Source organism: Colias philodice, chromosome 27 (genome assembly GCF_061535455.1).
Source record: "Colias philodice isolate Cphi_HAF_F1 chromosome 27, ilColPhil1 Martin Lab GWU primary, whole genome shotgun sequence".
In the NCBI taxonomy this organism is placed as follows: Eukaryota; Metazoa; Arthropoda; class Insecta; order Lepidoptera; family Pieridae; genus Colias; species Colias philodice.
In genome coordinates this window covers 4,860,792-4,882,766 of record NC_143112.1, presented here as the reverse complement: position 1 = coordinate 4,882,766, position 21,975 = coordinate 4,860,792, and the positions used below count along the sequence as shown (strand labels likewise).

General features: G+C 33.1%; 2 protein-coding genes across 2 annotated transcripts; one reads left to right on the top strand and one right to left on the bottom strand.

Annotated features, from left to right (window-relative positions):
- The first annotated feature begins 134 nt into the window (after positions 1-134).
- Seipin (lipid droplet biogenesis associated protein seipin) lies at positions 135-13,922 on the top strand. The gene is made up of 9 exons (XM_089711972.1): positions 135-723; positions 1,041-1,186; positions 8,048-8,132; positions 8,652-8,769; positions 9,884-10,022; positions 11,238-11,323; positions 11,677-11,755; positions 12,056-12,640; positions 13,119-13,922. Exons 1-8 carry the CDS (start codon positions 455-457, stop codon positions 12,130-12,132), a joined length of 999 nt encoding a protein of 332 aa, XP_089568098.1. The 5' UTR covers positions 135-454; the 3' UTR covers positions 12,133-12,640; positions 13,119-13,922.
- Positions 13,923-15,398: 1,476 nt separating this feature from the next.
- Positions 15,399-21,913, bottom strand: LOC149476620 (uncharacterized). The gene is made up of 9 exons (XM_089711854.1): positions 21,545-21,913; positions 21,191-21,457; positions 20,864-21,030; positions 20,177-20,347; positions 19,439-19,621; positions 18,808-19,215; positions 16,930-17,157; positions 16,603-16,709; positions 15,399-16,125 (listed from the first exon to the last, which is right to left on the bottom strand). Exons 1-9 carry the CDS (start codon positions 21,627-21,629, stop codon positions 16,032-16,034), a joined length of 1,710 nt encoding a protein of 569 aa, XP_089567980.1. The 5' UTR covers positions 21,630-21,913; the 3' UTR covers positions 15,399-16,031.
- Positions 21,914-21,975: the final 62 nt, after the last annotated feature.

Below are 21,975 nucleotides of genomic sequence, written 5' to 3'. Positions count from 1 at the left end.
TACGTACTTTCATTTCCTTTTATTTAGAATTTATCCTTCAGTATACTTTCCCCGTATATTTCCAATAAATTGAACGCAACTAGCTAGTCTGACTTAAATAACAATAGATGTCATAATATATCCACTTGACAGTCCTTGTCACCGGCTACGACCGATTATAATTTGACATTTCACCTTGTATTTTGTAAATAAAAAAAGAGAAATTGAATTTTTGTGATAACTTTTCTTCATGTACATTTTTTGTCCCATTTAATTATCTCTAAGATACTCGGCGGCTACTGGCCATTCGTACATAGTATTGTTATCAGAATTCGTCGCCCCCGTTATGTTTTATCTTCTTAATAAATTATCGTTGAAATAATAATCAACGTTATCAATCCGATAGATCCTAGTTCCGTTTCCTTGACCGTTTGTATCAAAGTCACATTATTTCTAACACAGAACGAAGCAAAAAATGTCGCTTATACGCTATTTGAACCCTTTTATGGTATTTAGAGATTTTATCAGTCGACCGGTCGAAAGTTTTGTTACCGATCAATATATTGGGTATAAGAGAAAAACAAATGATAGTATCACAAGCATAAAAGATCTGTTGTATAGAGCGGGAATAGTTTTAGTGTTTTTTTCGGCTATATTGTGGATTTCAGTGTTTATGTACATTATATTCTATTACACATACATGCCAAATGTAACCCATGTGAGGCCTGTTCATTTGCAATTCAAGTAAGTTAATGTTTACTTGTTTTATGTGAAAACCTTGACAGCATTAGAGTATCCAAATTATAACATGCAATAAGTTGATACTATAGTTAGTTTAATATACATCAATATTTTATCCTATTTGTCTCAGTCACTGCTGTTAGTAAAATGGAATGTGAAAAAGCAAGCTAGTTTATGTTTATCATATTATATCTTTTGTAACAGCAGAATCTGTTGTATTTAGAAGACTATAAAGTCGTGTGTTTAAATTCACTAGTGTATACAATTTTGTTATTATTGATATAAATAACCATATTTTGTATGAATCTTATATGTTATAGATCATGCGAAGACCAAATGGGTCTATGTTCGTTTCCTTACGCCTACGTACAGCTGACAAAAGGCAGCTATGTACTAATGTCAGGCCAGCCGTACAGGATCAAAATAGTGATGGACGTACCTGAATCGCCAAATAATAAGAACTTAGGTTTGTTTATTTTTATTTATTTATGTATGAACTTGTTTAAAATAACTTGCACAACAAACATTACTTAACTTACTCAACATAACATACAATAAGGTTTTTCTTTAATAGCTGTGTTTTACCTGAAAATAAAACACATATTAAATACTTACCTATATTTGAAGCTTACTTATTGAGAAGGTACCTAGCTTTTTCCGCCTATTTTCCCTCTCTTTCTCGTTGTATATATGCTATCTCTCTCGCACACGGCACACCTCCCACCAGGTGGCGCGGCCGGCGCACGATAATGTGCAGGCGCTTGATCTTCTTCATTGAGTCGAAATCCTCAACAGGTGGACGTTAAGTGTAAGCTTCAAATATAGGTAAGTATTTAATATGTGTTTTATTTTCAGGTAAAACACAGCTATTAAACACTTGACCGTAATTTGAAGCTTACTTATTGAGACCTGTTTGTTACCCACCTGGTGTACAATATATGGACGCCAATGTGAATTTGAATAGGTACATAAGTAATTACTTATTTCTTTATTTGAAAGAGTAAGGTGTGCAGATAGTATACCAATAAATCACACAAATTTTTATATTATTTATATTAACAATCCCAGATGAAAAGTTAATCAAATAAGAACCAAAAAGTTAATCATAATGATTAAAAGTATTAGAACTTATGAGATTGGTTCAAGCGTACCTTAGTTAACCTTTTGGGCTTGAAAAGTTAAAGTTACTACAATTTTCACTATCTTTAGCGTAAATCTGCGAAAGCGCCAGTAACGACTTTCAATTACGCATTTAGATGTTACTTACAAAATGAAGCAACAGCTGATCCCGACGAGGCAAAAATACCTCAAACTCAAACCTTTATTTATTCAATTAGAACTCTGTAGAAGCACAATTGAATCATCTTAACATAGAATTACCACCTGTCTCAACTCACACAGTTTTAACCCAACCTGCTACAAGCGGACAAGAAGAGAACTTGGTCCTTACTTTTGGGGTCAGAAATAAATTTAAAAGGTCACCCCTTGAATAAGGCAATAAAATATCAAAACAGGTAAACGGTTTTAATTATAATACAGATTTTTAACATCCAACCAAACCGTGCGGTATCTATTAATGTTTAGAGCCAACGCCACCAATCATAATCTAAACATGGCTAGTACTTTCAGTACAATGCATGAATTATTTATTTAAAACTGATAGGTCATAAACTCTGTACTGGAAACAAATATACTGAACTTAAGAGACTAAAATGATAAGGAGCTTATCTGTGTCCCAAAACTGCAATTACTACAGCCAAGTACGTTACTTTTAATCAATTCGGTTTTAAGATATAATTATGATTTACATCAGAACTTATATACCGAAAGCCTCGGGACTACATAACGTGACTTATCTTCTTATTCTTATACTTATATAAAAATGAATCGCAAAATGTGTTGGTAAGCGCATAACTCGAGAACGGCTGAACCGATTTCGATAATTCTTTTTATATTCCTTGTAGTACGAGGATGGTTTTTATGTAGAGAAAACGTAAGTACCACGAGCGAAGCCGGGGCGGACCGCTAGTTTATAATAATAGTGTTTGTGCACAACACTAGGCAGTCAACAGCTATATGAACGTCAGATAGGAAAAGAGCCAAATTTATCCAGTCAGTAACAAAGGATTTTAACTATAGTTACTTTATTCTAATTCAACCAACTGCTACTAGCTACTCCGTATGTCTTTTGGATAGACGGAGGCAAATAGGATTTTTATTCCAACTATATCATTTGATATTTTGAAAATGTACTCCACATTTTCATACCGTCAGAGTCATTTTGCAGATTATAGTGGTGCAGCACTGAACACTGTCTATTAGGTGGCTGATGCTGCTGACCGGGCCTTCAGTTCCGCTTTCCAGAATACCTTCACCCTTCTAGGTGTTACTACTACTGAAATAGCGGTACTCTATCGCGTCGTTCAGGTCTCTAACTGACATAATGGCAAGAGAGATTATAAGCTTAACTATGCATTATTATGTTAAGGAATATGGTGGGTTTTGAATACTATCGTCGTCTGAAAGTATCTCCTTTCGATTAACTGCATTAAGGATGCAGATCTGATCCCATCTTTGTTCCGTAGGAATGCTACGACAGTCTAAACGTTACACTGAACAAAGAAAATTGCCCTGAATATAGTCGGTTGTTCCAACATCCGTAATATGGCTAGCCTAAGGTTAGTTATCCCTTGATTGTGACTGCTACCAATGGAGGCATTGCTCTTGTGTTGTCCACAGTTGTGCGAGTGCAAAAATGAAGAACTGAGCTCGTGGGGAGCTATGTCGAATGAATCTGTGTTAAGATTATGACAGTATAGGACAGTTAGCTGTGGATGCGAAGACAGGACATTACTTTATTCATCCGTAAACACGCGAGGCAGCCACGGACAGCGATATAGCAAGAACTAAACTAGCAAAGTTTAGTTCGCTTACCAGACTTTGTCATGTTTTAAATGCAGTATATCCTCTGAATAGCATTGCATTTATGACTATTGATAAACTTAATTCACCCGTAAACACGAGAAGCAGGCACGGATAGCGATATAGCAAGAACTAAACCAGCAAAGTTTAGTTCGATTACCAGACTTATATTTTAAAAGCCGTATAGCCTGTACATTTCATTTATTGCCCCCCCCCCCCCCTCAAAGCAAAGAAATGAGAAGTCATTTGGCAGAGCTTTCTCGTTAAGGGTAGGGGTTCCAAGTAATATCTAATAATAAGAGGCTTTTGTTTGGAAAGATTGACTTTCCGTTATTTATCCTCTATCCTATGTAACTCAACAGTCAGTATTCTCAGCATTCGTTGAGTACTTAAACGTTTTACGTTAATAGTTGTATATAACTTTATTATACAATATAATAATCCTGGTGGGATGACAAAAAACTTGTCTAACAAACGATTATCCTAATCCCTCAGCGATTTATTGTTTGAGCCCCGAAGAAAAATCTCATGGGTGCAATAATGAGGTCAAATGGGTTGAAAAACGAGTCAAATAAATTGCCTACAAGACCGGGCAACTAAAATAGGCCTATGAGAGGTCAACTATACGTAATCAATCGTCATTTGTTACATTCAATCGCTTTGCGATTAAAAAATCTCTTCCGATGTTTGTATATGAAAATTGGTCGGCTAGTGCCATTTAATTACGATACCAAACATACCGTTGACACAAGGCTTGGTGACAATCCTCGAAACCACCGCCACAAATCATCTGCGAGATGATATTTGATCCGACTCGCCTTCCTTTGTTGTGATTAGGCTTTGCATTGGTAAATACAATTTGTTCAATTCCAATTTCCATAATTGGTAAACCAATGGTGGTTTCCTGATTCCTGAAGCGTAAACTTTTAGGATACGAAGTATCAATTTCATGCGCCCATTATTTGACGTATCTAACCTTTATTGTATTTTATTAGGTCATTTACTATACTGCCCACTGTGAAGTAGATTTCAAAACCTTTTTCTACCTACCTTAGAAGAGTGAAGATCCGATACGGTCATATCCAAAACTTCTTTCGTGGGTCCTCGTTGACAAAAGCAAATATCTATGATCATTTTAATGATCAATCCTTTGTATATTTGCACCAATCGCCATTAAAGCCCCGCGAGGGCTGATATATATTTGCACCATTTCCCCGTGGGGACGGTTGTTATCAAAGCCCCGCGAAGGCTGATATATATTTGCACCATGTCTCCGTGAGGTACTGTTGTAATCAAAGCCCCGCGAGGGCTGATATATATTTGCACCATTTCTCCATGAGGGACGGTTGTAATCAAAGCCCCGCGAGGGCTGATATATATTCGCACCATCTTTTCCGTGAGGGACGATTGTAATCAAAGCCCCGCGAGGGCCGATATATATTTGCACCATTTCCCTGCGAGCGACAGCTGCGCGAGGGATGTTTGTAACTAGAAATAAGTAGGGCCTGCCAAAAAATGCTTAAGAGACACCCTGCGAGGGTGAATTTGACCTGGCTAACCCCTGCGAGGAGTAGTGGCCACATTTATGTATTCTGCTTCGAGCAAGAATACACCTTAGTGCTAATATAAAAATAGCAGTAAATAATCATTTAAATAATATAGCAATTAACAAGGTCCTTTAACTTATTTTCCAATGTTAGCGACATTTAATAAATTCATAATTCAAATCAATTCACTAAATTTTAAAATGAACTTCGATTCATATTTATTTTTGTTCATGCAATCGATGTAACATTTAGTTGCTTTATATCCGTTAACATTCCTTACGAACGCAACCATACCGTCGTAGGACGTTATAATATTTAATTGCACAAAATAATCTCCACTCACCCGCAATTTTTTACTTTTTGTCAAGGTGTACAAGTTTATAATATTATTCTAAAACGTTAGAAGTGAATTGTAAATCCTTTGAAATAAGTGTATCTAAATCTAATTAATTATATTAAGATATCTCGATAATTATTATACGATAACCCTTTCAGCACAAGTTCAGTAAACCAAAGAATTTAATTGTAAAATTTTTGGTACTTACTCGTTTTAACAAAAAAGTTGCATCATTTGAACATAGGAAACGTAATTTTCAATCAAATTAGCCGTGTGTAATATGTCTATTTTCACATAAAAACGGATCAGAATAATACTCATAAAAGGACACGTATAGACTACGGATAGTTTTGAATGTGTGGAACATTCATGGTACGTATCTACTATACATGAGCGAATTCCATCATTATTCAGTTGAGCGGTAACTCCCGTACGATTTATAAAATAATATCACAACGTGTTCTGACATGTCGTGACTTCTTGGAGCTGACTCATCTCGTTCGATAATTTTTAGTAATAAACTATGATAGGAATTCCGAACCGTTCCTAGCGATAACGACAATGTAATAAAGTCGTAGCAATGGATTGTATGCCTGTAAAGCTTTGAGTTGGCTCATATCCATACTAAGTATTAATTGTAATTTTTCCACGAAAAATTCACTTGTACCCTTGTAATAAAAACACATTATTAAAAATGAAATAAAATATTAAAAATATCTATATACAAGAGAGGGTATTTGATATATCATATCAAATAATCACAAAAGTAATATTAACGATTCGAGTAAAGCCGAACGGTAACACCGTTAAAATAGCTTTACTCACAGTATTAAAAATTCAAATATTAATTAGTACATATTGCATAATGAAATATTTCAAAAGAAAAGTTACTATTTCAAGTAAAATGTAACGGTTGTATCGTTAATTTTAAATATCTTTATTCATGCTATTAAGTATTTAAGCATATTGAAAAATAAACTATTGCTGAAGGATTCATTAAAAACCTCAGCATTTTAAATAAAGTCCAACGATTATACCGTTGACTTTAAAGATTTTTACTCATTTTTAAGTAAAATATTATTAGAATAGATGTAAAAATAACTCACTGTACCGATCCGACGGGATACACTTTTTAACACTTTTAGCACTTGCTTTAAGCAATACTTAATAGCACCAAGGTTGTAGTCTTGTAGACAACCTTCTCGCGGCGGAAGCTAGACGCCAATGAAGAAGATCAAGCGCCTGCACATTATCGTGCGCCGGCCGCGCCACCTGGTGGGAGGTGTGCCGTGTGCGAGAGAGATAGCATATATACAACGAGAAAGAGAGGGAAAATAGGCGGAAAAAGCTAGGTACCTTCTCAATAAGTAAGCTTCAAATTACGGTCAAGTGTTTAATTATGTATTTTATAAGCAATTATTTTAGAAACAAGTGTTTGATTTCCAACTTGCTCAGCAACTGTTAACTTCTTTAAGTACAAAGTTCATAGGAATTTTGGATAAATTTTATTTTTGATATTATAATTGGACACTACTTTTATCATTTGTTTTACTTTTATGTAAACTCAAGTTATTTCCTATACTATAATGGAAGTGAACACATTAGCAAAATAATGATAACTGAAATTAATATCACAGATTAATAAAAAGTTATAACCTGACTAATATTTATAAATTATTATAATAGCCACACCTTAGTTATTACTACATAGTATAAAACAAAGTCGCTTTCTCTGTCCATATGTCCCTATGTATGCTTTTATCTTTAATCCGTCAGTCCTCGGATCACAGACACAATAGAAAATCTATTGTGTCTCGGCCCGATCGGGCCGCTCGGTGGTCAATGGGTTAAAACTATGCAATGGATTTTGATGTGGTTTTTTAATAGATAGAGTGATTTAAGAGGAAGGTTTTAGTATATAATTTAATATGTTTTAGCCAAAGCGGGCGAAGCCGCGGGCGGATATCTAGTATAATATAAACCATTCACGTGTGGTACACAAATTATAGTTTATTAATTTGATAATACTGATTATCATGCTATTAATTAATAATTAATCCACAATTTCATTAATAAAACAAACAATGTAATTGAATTATAATTTATTCTGTATGCTTGAGAATTCATTAATTCAGTCTCATATACTATCTAGATATATTTAATATCTATTTGACTGTATTTTCTAGACCTAAAATTTAATTGTTTGTGTCACTAGAGCCAGCGTCTTTAATTGCATGTCAGTTAAACTAATATACCTGTTAATTTATGTTATATACAGAGAAATTTATTAAAAACATTTGAAAAAGAAACAACAAATAGTTTTCATTCATCTTTACAATCTTTCTGTATAGATAGCATTAGCAGGATTCAGCTTTAACAAAATTTTTGTTTCATTAATTTTCAAATGTATGAAAATTAAAACATTTGTAAATTGTATTGCATTTCGAATTCTAAATTTGCCTTTTATAAACAGAAAAATAAATGCATAAACTATGGAACTAATGTCTTTATTTCTTTTCAGGGATGTTTATGGTATGTCTACAAATGCGCGGGAAAGGCGGGACTTTAATTTCGTCTTCTTGCAGATCAGCTATGCTCAGTTATAGGTACGTAAATAATTTATTTATTTGATACTTTGTTACGAAGACATTTTTCTTGATATTTACATAAATAATGTAATATAGTAGAGGGGTAGGAGATTAAAATTAGTGTAGAAGTTTCTTTTGACTTTTAGGTTATAGTTTAAAGCATACAGATAGCACAGAGCACTGTAGCACAAATATTTTAAATTAACGTTTAAATTAATAAAGTGCTTCTGCCTTATTCGTCACATTACAACAATAAAATTAGAAATAGGAACTAAACTGAGGCCGTTATGGCCACAAAGCTAGAATTTTTTGATTTTTATAAATTTTACAAAAACATGCGTCTATCGCGAGTCGTTTAAGGTAGAATTTTCTGTGTAAGTGGAGGTGATTCTACCGATTTTGGCACCTTTGAATCTTGCCAAAGAAGTTTCACTTCTGACACCTGTGCTCGGCACATACGCTCTTTTTTATAGAGATAGATTATCCATCATAACTGGGACACCCTAATAATAATATGTATTTCTTATTTATTTATAGATCAAGACTGCACTATTACATCCGCACAGCGGTGTATTCGCCTCTCTTCCTATCGGGATTGGAGGACGAGAGGCAAGAACTTCAAGTGGAACTGTTTAGCCATTTCGAAGATGATCCTGTTAGTAAAATATGCATATACCCGCATTTGTTTAACATATACGTTAAGTTGAATATTCAAAGATTCTGTTTCTTAGAAAACTGGTTTTTAATAATATATGCAAAGATACGAAGATATTTCATTCAAGTTAAACAGACATTGTTAAAGTGTCGGAACAAACACATTTAAAAAAACATTCAAAAAATGCTAAATTGCTTTTCATCGATATTTAATGATAACTTCGTGTCATGGCAATACTGTCGGTATCTTTGAATCTTGCCAACGAAGTTTCACTTCTGCCACGTGTGCCCGGCACACACGCTTTTTTTAAGTTGTAACAATTTTATACTATGTATTAGCAACGATATAATACTATTATAGTCCTTTTCATTTAGGATGATTCCTGTGACACTTCATCGTGTTCCGAATTACGTATTTTATGTTTAAAACGTCAAAATAATTTTAGTGCATAATATTTTTATTTTATGGCGGCATTATTACCAAAAATATAAAAATGAAACATCTTAAGCTTATAAATCAAAAACAGTATTGTTTAGTTTAATATAATGAAAAATAAAATAAAATAACACAAAAATATAATACCTACGCAATTCGTGTACATGAAATGGATCGTTGAAAAATCATAGAGTTGGAAAATCATATAATCGGCGCCCATCTTGTGATCGTTTGTCAATCGAGTCAATCGTCTGTACGAGTACGTCAGCCTTGTATACAAGTTGCATTTTTATATTGATACTTTACGTGGTATTCTATTATTTTTACTAATTGTTATTGTTGACTTTTTGTTGCTGTTGTTTGCTAAGTTTCCTTAGTTAATTGTTGGCGAAATGCCGAAAAAACTAATTTTGGTACTTTATTCAAATCGATTTCATTTCCATATAGAATATTATCGATTATCGGAAACAATTGATACGATTTCAGTAACCGACATCTCTACACGTGTCAATAATCGATGTGTCACAGAAATCATCTTAGGTGGAAAGGACTATAGTAACGATATAATACTATTAGTAACGATATAATACTATTAGTAACGATATAATATTATTAGTAACGATATAATATGTATTAGTAACGATATAATCCTATTTGTAACAATATATTTACACACCAGAACACACCAGTAACAGACGCGTACGTAGAGCTCCAATCCCGCTATGTACAAGTACACTCTTGTTCGCTACACATTGAAGCGCACTTCTCGGGGCTCCGCTACGCAATGTACTACTGGCCGAAGGCCTCCGCCCTCCTCGGTGAGAATGTTTAGTAAGGGGGCTTGTTTGTAATGCTAATTTAGTTTAAGATCTACTAACATTGCTTAAAGCTTATTGTGCTTTAATGGCCGGTTTACTAGGGTAACTAAGTGTTTAGTGCTTGTCACTAATCCAAAGTCCCAATGCATACGGTGAGATAAGTGCGTAGTAATAGTGTTGACCAACACTAGAATATAAATAAAATAAATAAATAAATAAATATTTCGGGACAATTTTCACACACGGCACGATCTGATCCCATACTAAGCTTTCGCTTGTGTTATGGAAACCAGATGGCTGATAAACATACATGTATAATTTTAAATAAATACTTATATAGATAATTAACACCCAGACACATAGCAAACATCTATGTTCATAACACAAATATTTGCCCCGGGTGGGGATCGAACCCACGACCTCTGGCTTGGAAGGCAGGGCCACTACCAACCAAGCCAACCGGCCAGTCAATTTAAATAAAATTTAATTTTAAATTCATTTGTATTTTGTACTATTCACCAATAGTATGAGTGAATCGAGCATATTAGCGACCAGTCGATATATGACAGAGTGGTCTCTTGCTTACCTGTTGTCAACAACTCGACAAGTTAATTGGTGACAAGTTGTACTGACAAGTTTTACCGACAAGTGAAAATGCTGGATCGAATGGCTGGTCACTTATACTTTTACTGGCTCCTATGTGTGAACGGTTACTTCTCACTTGTTAATATTAGGGCTTGTGACAAATACGAAGCATTTAGAACTAAGCCCGTGTAAACCGGCCATTATACAGTATTTACGATCCTTCATTACTATCCTATTCCAGCTTATTCTTATCCTTACTCCTATTTATATTATTCTGTCATCTCTCCTTACTTACTATGCACGCGAATAATTCATTAGTTATCAATTTAAAAAAAAACAGGAATCATTTTTTACGAAGGTAAATTCATTACTAAATATTCATTCGCGTCATCGCTTGTTTGGTGTGCACCATACTTTTGCTTAATAGCTATTTTAACATAATCTGTTTTAATTTTTCTAATTTCCATTTATCTATCAATTAAAATCTGGCTTATTCGTTTATTGTTTTAAACTTCCTATGATTATACGCAACATTTCGAAAAGAAATAGATATAAGTAAATTACTTTAGTCCAAAATAAAACTATTTTCAATATTTTAGTCTATAATCTACAACTATCTTAATATTTCAGGTATTTCCACAAATCTGTTTTTTACGTCACTGGTGTTCATTTTGAGCTGGTATCACTTACAAGATGGCTTGCCTGAGTTTATTAAGGTAAGTTTATTTTAAAAGTTTTGTTTAGATTTTTAGTTTTACACATAATATCGCGTTAATAATTACATAGTTGCAACGACTTAAGGCGCGTTGAGAGTAAAATTTCAAGGTCGCGTCATGGCAATACCGTCACGTCATGGAGTAAGGCGACGATATTGGTTTCTTTGAATCTTGCCAAAGAAGTTTCACTTCTGACATGCTCTTTTTTATGTATTTTAATTAAAAATTAAGTTTGTTTCTTTTCAATCATGTGTTAATTTAGGGACACCCTGTATATTACACCATAAATTACAGATCATTCAAAAAAGTTGTTTAGTTTTAGTTAAATTGAAAATTCATAATAATAATTGCAGAAAAACTTCAAGAAGGAAATAAAAAGCGAACCAGGCGATGAGAAGAAGCCAATTGGCAAGATTAAGCTTGAAAGAGAAGGTAAGTTATATTCTAATGATACATTTTGTTCTAGTGCAAGTGTGTTAGTTTGTCTGTTTTTATATAAGGAACTGTTGAATGTATTAAAAAAATATTGAGTAGGTAATTATTTGTTTTGAGAGTGATTTTAATTTTTGAAAGTATCTGAGTTGAAATTGTATTATTTCCGACGAAGTTACCTGCATTTTTTGTAAGTTGCATATTAATTCTATCAATAAAAAATACTTTATAGATCCAGTTGCTACTGCGGCTCAAAGCTAATTAGGTATAACATGAACAAATTGTTTATATTTTTTACAGATTCATTCCCCTTCATAGAAGAAGAGGCGTTAATAGAAGAATTCAGAAGTTTAGAGAAAAAGAAAGCACAAGACTGATTCAATATGTTTCTCTAGTTAATTGTTTTATTTGGGCTTATTATGTAAAAAATGTATGTTTGCACAAGCTAATCTCTGCAACGGATAGTCTCTGGAATTGGGAAAATTTATAATCCATGTATTGAAGAAGATTTTTGGGACATACTTAGTTGGCTTTTTTATAAAAATAAATACTGAGTGTCCCATGATACATAATAGGAAAATATTTATTAGATAATGTTGTCTCTATTCGTTGAATATAAATGAAAGAGATAGCTGTATACCATTTAAATATGTCGTAAGTATAATTTTTATTATTGATACAAATGAAGCATTTTTATTTATGTACACAATTGATATTATTTTAATACTATAGCAGAATAATATATAATATGAGATTTTACAGAATTTAGACTGATATAATATTATGAATTTATTTTTTATATATTGTATGGAATGATTATGAGGGTAGATATATGTTATTTTATTGAATAATGATGTTGGAGTTGAAAATTTCAGTTATTAGTCAGTTCAATAAAGAAACGAATCTTCAATGGCGGCCAAAGCTGACTTTGACAGATGGTAGGATCAGCAAAAAAAGAAAATAAAAATAACGTAAATTGATAATTATTTTATTAATTATTTCAAATTGTTTGTTGGCAAACTTTTTTGTTATTGTATTTGTGTATTTATATGATTTATCATATTTACGTATACAGAATGTAATAAAATCCCCATAATACTTGTAATATGCCCATAAAACTGAACAACTTTCCCCAAAGAACATATTTTGTCAAATTCCAATAAAACATTATTTACTTTCGCAAATGCATAATTGTCATTGTAAATTTATGATAAAAACTATTATAGGGAAAATCAAATACATTTTAGTAATTTTATTTTTCCATTTTTTTTTTGCATACCGTACGGCCGTGTGTGAGCGAGAGGGAATGATAAGCGCCGCCATTGAAGATTCGTTTCTATAAAGAACTGATTAATACGAATAGAAATAATCGTTTGGGAAAAATGATAGATCTTTGAACGATGAAGATGACGGTTATTTGCACGGGATTGTGTTTTTACGTTAAAAAATGTATTTAATTTGAAATATTGAAGTAGGTTTGCATTTTTATATTTAAAGTCAATTAAAAATAAATAAAATAATATACTTAATACATCCAAATCAGCACTGTCGTTAACTGTTAGAAATGCTATTAATTTTGTCCCGAACGGCCCGATCGGTCCACGACACAATAGATTTCGTGATAGATTTAGTGATTCCGGGGCCTGAGTTATTACATGTACTAAATTCGAAAATATAATTTAGTATATTATTCTGTAGCTTTAACTAAAATCGAAGACGCTGTATGACTATCAGCCATTATTTGTTGCCATTTATATAAATTAATTTGAAACCAGTTTAGCAAATTTTATTGTATTATATTTAAATAAATTCTATAAGTAAGTATCTATGTATAAAATGTGATCAAGACTATATTATAACATTAATTTACTGCCAATGTATCAAATTTAGTAAATTATTGCAATGTAGATTCGAACTAAACAATATTGTATAGTTGTACTTATCATGGTATCTCTGTCGCACATATATTAATAGTCGATTGCTATCCCACTTGCACGTGACGTACGTCCGCCATATTTTTTATTGGCGGGAATATCGCGGTAGTATTATTGCGTAGTTTAAAATTAAATACTAGACAAATCATTACAATATATTCGAATTATTTATTGATTGTTAATTGTAGGTAATTTTATAATTGTTTTATTTGGGAATAAATAATAAAAAATTTCTTGAGTGTTTAATTTTAAAAGTAAACCTTAGAGCATTAAACTAAGATTAAACTCGTAAACAAACCTTATTTGATCTTTGTGAGATTCGCCTATACTTTTTCTGTTCGCTTATCCTGATTCAGAGTGAGTTTAAGTTTTCCTAACTTATAATTAAATAGTCAGACACGCTCACTCTTTTAAATCTTGAAACTATTTCAGTGCTTTGAGTAGTCGTCCTTAAACGTGGAATGTACTATGTAGAATAAGTAAATAAAACTTGAAACGAACAATATCTTTATTTATTTAAATTTTATTTGTAACAATGAGATCAAATTCTTAGAATGTACAAACTTTAGGAACAAATGTTTAAAACTTTATATGTAGTTCCATAAAAATGTTCAAGTACCTAGGACCTAGGTAGTAGTCGCGGCACGTAAGTCTAGCGGTGACCTTTGGTGATGTTTTACGGCAAGTTCGCCTTTATTTCGTTCAAATAGATCCCCTCCACTTCAAGGTGAGCGCTAAACTTACGTGCCGTTATTTCTAATTACGTCTATTTTTTAATTGTAATTGCAACCAAAGTCGGTTTATTAAATTCCACGATTCGAAATTGAGTGTTCCATACATTTTGATAGAGTTTTTAATTCTAATGTAGTGTTAAAAGTTAAGAAAATTGGGGCCACTTTTGTAAGCAAATAATATTGCCTGTGTTAAAATTCCAATATCCATTCATTCTAATCATTATCCATATTCACTAAGATATTCATCAATTATTGAAGGATAATCTATTTAATAAGACACTTTACACACAATCCCAAATTTTCTTAGTTGTGATTTAAATTTTTATTTAAAATTTCTAAACACTGTTCTAGAACTAATAATTCTTAAAAAATCTGAAACATCTAAATCTATTTAATTGATTGTTAACTCTATAATTTGAGATTCACACAAATTCCTCCGTAAAACAGTGAATAATTTTAAACAATTGAATTTCATATATTCTGACCACAGATTCTGACATACATATTTTCATTATCTTCAACTAAACATATTATAGCTTTTCCTAACATTAATTAAATATAAAAAAGTATTAAATGCGGAAATCTTTGATAATCAAGAATCAACGAAGTTTTTTTTTTCTAAATCTAGATTATTGCCGTTTAACCACCAATTTTATAGATACTTCTTAGTGCTGTGATACCAATATTTTTTTATTTTGAACAATAAAAATTAAAAGAAAGTAAGTACTTAGGTACTATTTTAGAGCCTAATAATAGGGTCAATTAACACAGAGTAAATAGGAGTGCAGGTCTCGATTGGTGGTAAAAGCAAATTGTCATTTTATCTAAAAAATAGGTAAAAACATATTTTAAAACATAAAAGTAATACATAATATCATTGTGCTTAAATACAATAAAAATGTAGGTACAATTCCATGATATAGTTTCGGAATCTAAATAAAAAAGCTTAATATAAAATTTAGTAAAATATAAAATTGTGTGAAAATAATGGTATGTATATTATTAAATTTTGATAACTAAATTATTTTTTATTTTTTCAGGAAAGTTGATGAAAACTTGTAAGTACGTAATATTTTAAAAAGATAAGGCAGTGAGAGATAGATATAAAGAAGTCATTACTTTATAAAAATTCTAGATCACATTATTAAGCAGGTTAGTAACATTAATTATTGAAAATAGATATCTTTTTATTTTTATTTATTTTACCAATTTATTAAATGGTAACACAATAGCCACTTTTTGGATCGACGAATGCTGCGCAGCTATGACATACATACCTACAAAAAAGTGTGAATATAATAGTTTTCGATATGTTATACTGACATCTTCAAGGAGTACATATAATATTCCTTCCTGACTTTCTCATCTCTAATCACATAAAACTTTGAAATAAATTTGAATAAAAAATATATAAATAAAGGAAAATTTTAGAGTATTTTCGTTGAGACATATAAAAATTAAATTCCTTGTTTAACCTCCAGAATAGTGAAAATAGTTAAATCTTAAATTTAATACAAGAAAATGTCACACGCAGCAAACCCTCCAAGTGACATGTCAAAATCTTTTTTTATTGCCTTCTGTCATTCCAACGGTTTTTATTTTTAAAATTTAAATGCTTATAGTACTAATGGTGTCAACGGGGGCTGGCGTCACATTTGGTTGTTGCACGGTGGGGTCCAAAAGGGGGATGCTATCTGTTGTCCTGAAAAAGAAATAATGGTAATGGTAATTTTTATTTATTACTAGCGGTCCGCCCCGGCTTCGCCCGTGGTACATGTTTACGTTTTCTCTACATAAAAACCATCCTCGTACTCAAGGAATATAATAAAAAATGAATTATTGAAATCGGTTCAGCCGTTCTCGAGTTATGCGCTTACCAACACATTTTGCGATTCATTTTTATATAATAAGATTAATAGATTAGTATTAAAATATTGTTCGATTGATCCATAGTATGGTAGAAAGGTAGTTTACGCTAAAGTTAAGTAGTGATTTAGATCAAAATTGTTATCGAAGCGTAGTTACTATTTAGTTAAATCTGTGGTTATCGTAAAAAAGTTTTTTGTTTTCGAACTGGCGGTTAAATTAAAATATATTTTTTTTCTCATTTTCGGGACGGATACAAGTCCATTTGCCGTATTTCTATGAAAATTAGAATAACATTCTTTTATTGTTTTACCTGGATCGCACTATCGTAGGTTCTGTAGTTACTTCAACGCAAGGGGTGGGGGTTTTCTTTTGTACGATCGGGAGTGTTGTGCATATTGTAGCCATCAGGTAAATATGCTGAAAATAAATGTTACATAAACATATTGACACACTTTAAACAGAGTTGAGCTAAAGTTACGAAAAAAAAAACGGAAAATAAGGTTGTATTTTAAGCTGTTAAAACGATAAAGGTAACAAAATATCGTTGAGATCATTTTATTGATACGTTTCCCTAACGAACTCGTTTTCTTTTGTTAAAAAAAATATTATGTTATAAAAAAAAATAAGTAATGCTTACCATAGATAATACAAGAATAAGATAAATAGTAGGCGTTGACCAATGAGTGGCGTTTTCAATAGCAACGACTCCCATCACCCAATTTATAGCGAAAAATGGTTCCAGGATCAGACACAAGTTCAAATAGGCCTTTAAATCGTTTCCTTCGATGTTCCAGCCGTTTTTCCACGACAATTTTTCCATTGATTTCCACAGATTAATCAAATGTTTGTCGGAAAGTGGTTTGATCTGTAATAAATTGCATTTATGCAGTTAAGATTTTATTACGGTATGGTACTTATTGAAAATAAATGTCAATTATCTATACTAATATTATAAAGCTGAAGAGTTTGTTTGTTTGATCTCAGGAACTACTGGTTCGATTTGAAAATTTTTTTCGGTGCTAGATAGCCCATTCATCGAGGAAAGCTATAGGCTATTTATCATCACGCTAACACCAACAGGAGCGGAGCCACATGGGTGAAACGCCTAGCGCAGCTAGTCAATAATAAGGTAAACGTAACTTATGTTTACAAAATTGCAATAGTGATATAATGCTACAGCATACTACGTGGGCCACACTGAAAGTTTTGCGTAACTAATAAATAAAACAATTTATTTGTCTAATATTATATTTACTACTTTTTAAAGTATTCTCCGTTACATTTAAAACACTTTTTCATCCGTTCAAATCATTTCTGGAAACATGAGGACCATTGGTCCGAGGGTATGTTTTCTGCGTGCTGTTTGAAAGCAACCACTGCCTCTTCGGGCCACGTAAATGTCGAACCACTCATTGAATCATAGATTTTTGGGAAAAGGAAGAAATCGCAAGGTGCTAGGTTAGGACTGCGTGCGGCATGAGTCACGTGCTCTATGTTTTCAGAAGCCAAAAATGACTTTGTTTTGTTCGCGGTGTGCGCCGAAGCACTGTCATAGTGCAACAAGATGCGACTTCTAGGTCGCTTTTCTCTTATTTTTTCTAAGACATTGGGCAAACAAATAGTGGTGTACCACTCAGCATTAACAGTCTTTGGTCGCTCAAGTGGGATAGTGTAGACAGGATTCGTCTTAGAGAAAAATAATGCAATCATTTGTTTGCCGACCCTTATCGCCTGCCTCAATTTGGTTGGTTTGCTGTCACTTTCAAACACCCACAAAGAATATTGGTGTTTTCTTTCTGGAATATAACCATGTATTCATATTACATATCCTGTTACGATATTATACACGGCATTAGAATGTCCGTAATTGTACTTTAATAGCATTTCTTAACACTAATCTACTCGATGTCGTTTTTGTCCTGGAGTGAGTTTGGGAGCAATCCACCGGCAACCAAGCTTCCTAACTTTGAAATGTTCATGTAAAATATTCTGAATTTGGCTCATACCAATCCCCAAATGTCCTCGAATCTTCTAATAAGTGATATGGCTATTTTCTTAAATTAGTCGTCTGACGGTAGCCATATTTTCCTCCGTGATCGCAGTTGAGGGTCGACCTTCACGAATTTCATCATGGAGAGAAACACGGCCGCGATGAAATTCAGCATATCAATGCCTTAAAGTGCTCAAATGAGGTGCTTCCCTCCCAAAAGTATTTTAAAGGCGAGCAGTGCAAACTTTCGGAGAAAGCGAACTTTTAAAATCATCAAAACTCATCGCCCTAAAATTGTTTCGTGTTAGTTCCGTTTTTGCTACGGCCAACGAACTTCAACTTGAGATAAAAAAAAATTGACAAGCGTTTTCCGCCAAATTTTTTTTCTCCTCAACTTATGAGACTTCATATGTTAAAAAAATATAACATTCGTAATATAAACATTTATGGGTGGCCAGAAACGCAAAACTTTTAGTGTGCACTAGGTATAATAAGTAAATTTATGTCAGATTCAGAAATACTTACCTCCCTCCCTTCCTCACTATTAGCATCGCTATTCGAAGCGCCCATCGTGACAGTTATATACGGATTATCCTCATCATTACTATTAGAATCTCTGTCCAGTGTATCCGAGCTATCTGTATTCTTCCTACTCGGTAGTGGAGTACAATCGTTATTCAAAGTCTCCGAACTTCCCGGATTCTCGCTTTTCGACCAATTAGCCAAATGTTGGTCAACTAGTTCCTGGATCTTGGCTGTTATTATCTCATTTTGCTTACGATTGACGCTCTGCAAGCCGACTATGATGATCGCTGTATTGATTAGTATCAATATCATTGCGGGTATCATGAATCCCATCACCATGCCCTTCTCAATCGACATCCAACAGTAGTGCTTGATTTCGTATTGTTCCATCGATAGCGCGTAGTTGAACTGCAAAGTTGATTAGTTAAAGACTATGTCACGATTAGCTATGTAGCTACTTATATATAAAAATTTGGTAACTAATGCAATATTCTCAATAATAAATAATTAGGCTTTTACTTCTTCACATAGTTCACATACGGTGTTCAACAACTAACGTGACTTGGCTCACATGCTCCTTCACTTGTTCTGCGTAAAAGACAACTTATGCTTGCATATTCAACAAACTTACCATAACAACAATAGCCGGGACCCCATATGCCAACAGATAATTATACTTCAACGGCAACAAAGTATCACATGTGCAGAACTCAGCAACCGCCGAGCCCAACGCTACTATCCACATAGCGCACGTTATATGCGTGTAGTGTAGAAGTAGCGCGATTCTTTCGCATTGGGATGGTGATGATGTACCCTAGAAAATGTTTATTGAAAGTTTTCATAGAAGATACGTTCCGTTTATGAAGCAGATACGTAAGTCGTAAACGTAATTTCTGTTGGTGATTTAGGTGTGTAAAATTTTAAATAATGAACAAATCACTTATCTTGGTCACGAAAAACTCAGTTATCTATATATGAAACGTTCTTAGTTCTTTGTTCAAATAAAAATCAATCTTACATATTCGATTAGTATTTTGATTTTTGAATAGTATTCTATCGATATTTTTACGAAAACGGTAACGTGAAAGTATTGATCTTTGTGGCCGAAAACTTCTCATCTTTCCGGCTGTAAGTTGCTAAGCCCTATATGTGATAAGAATGGAAAAAAAAGACGTGTGGCACTCGGGGACTGCCGCGGTAAAGCTATTGCATAGCATGCCTTCAAGCCACACCTCCGCTCCGTATCCGTCGGAGTGGGGAGCGTGAGGTTTTTTGTTACGCAATTTCTGGATCCGGTCCCCGCGCTCAAGGCCCGCGATAGAAGCTATGCAATAGCTTAAAAAATTAATATAAAAGTTTCCGTACTCACCACCACTGCTTGAATATAAATAAGAGTACATGCAGCCAAACAGCAGCACAGGTTAATATTAATCGGATACAATTTGCTGCTTCGACGAAACTCCGCAGCACATTCACTCCACATTAACCACACGATGGATGCTATTGGAAATAGTACCGCTAGACCACTTGTTACATAAATCTGCAAAAATATATATTACTTTCCTTTATCCTTACAAACTTTACTCTACTCGAGAACGGAGTTTATTCAAATTCGATTATCTCTTCACTTTTTTGCGTTATAGTTAAAAACTGGAGGCATCACTTGTTATTGTTTTTTTGTCAAAACCAGAATTTTTTGTTTGTGGAAAAGAACATCTATTTAAGAATTGCATTCCAAATACAATGAGCTATTGCTCATATTTTTAATTAAGTATTTTTCGCAGGATACTCAGTTCTCAATACAATATCAATATTACAAATTCAAATGGCAATACCGTCACGTCATGGAGTAAGGCGACGACTTTGATATCTTTGAATATTGCCAAAGAAGTTTCACTTCTAAAACGTGTACTCGGCACACATGCTCGTTTTTTCAAACTGTTTTTGCCAATAGACAGATTAGTTTAATTTATAAAAAAATCTTAGCTAGTCAAAAATAAGCCCATCTTTTTTTCAGATTTGTTTCGTTGATTTTAATTACTGTTTTAGTGCTCACCAAAACCATCCATTCATCGCGAACTCCGTGGCAATTGTTGAATCCATAAACATAAGTAACACTGTCTATAATATTGTGCTCTCTGAGATCAGAGTCTGCCAAAGAATCATCTGGAAGATCCACATCTGGCTCTATTAGCTTATTATCTGATAGCTTACTTGGCGACCCTGCAAAAACAACACTTTTTTAACTAGAAGTCATTGTACGCATTTTAGGGTTAAATTGTAATAACAACTGAAGCTAGTTTATTTCCTTTACATTTACGTTCATTAATTTAACGACATGCTAACATCATACATGCATTCTGTTCAATACAAAAAGAAATACCTTGTCCAGTTTTAGAAAACACATCAGGATTGGGATATAGCGGAGGGTTGTCATCATAAATCGAAGACGTGAAGTTTGAAACCACGACTCCATATTCAGAATCGTAAGCATTAACATCGTAGTCGTTGCGATCGTCTGCCTTTATGTATGTGGGTTTGTGTGGTGCTACTGGTTGGAAAGACCGGTATGTACCCAGCTTCTGGGGTTTATAGAAAACGTCATAACTTGACCGTCGTATGTGGTGAACCGTCTTATTTTGCTGAAATGCTGCAATTATAATACAAATATAAGATACGAAAATACGACTAAAAATACAATCAATCACATATTCTAAATATTGGTATTAATTCTTACCAAGAACATTATTTGTAGATGCATAATAAATACACAGCGCGAGAAGTGTTAACTTTGAAACGATATTACGCATTTTTAAGCTCATATTGTAGCTCACATTCACATTATATCTTGGTTCACTTCTTACTTTCCAGTTGTCGCAGTAAATTTTAAATAATTTGTTTATATTTAGCTGTGTCGGTGGCTATAATTATATCCCGTTGAAGAAAATCAATACAAACTTATCGTTTCTTTACAGGTATCAAAAGTAAGGACATATGAGATGAAAGTGAATATTAAATAATTTAATTTTGCATCTGAATAATTCCAACGAACACTTTTTCGTAAATTTTACTTAAATTTTTAGTTCTTTAATTAAAAATTGCAAAATTTATAGAGCTACATTAAACTTCTGTCATTTTCATTCAAAAAGCTTGGACTCCTGGCCAACA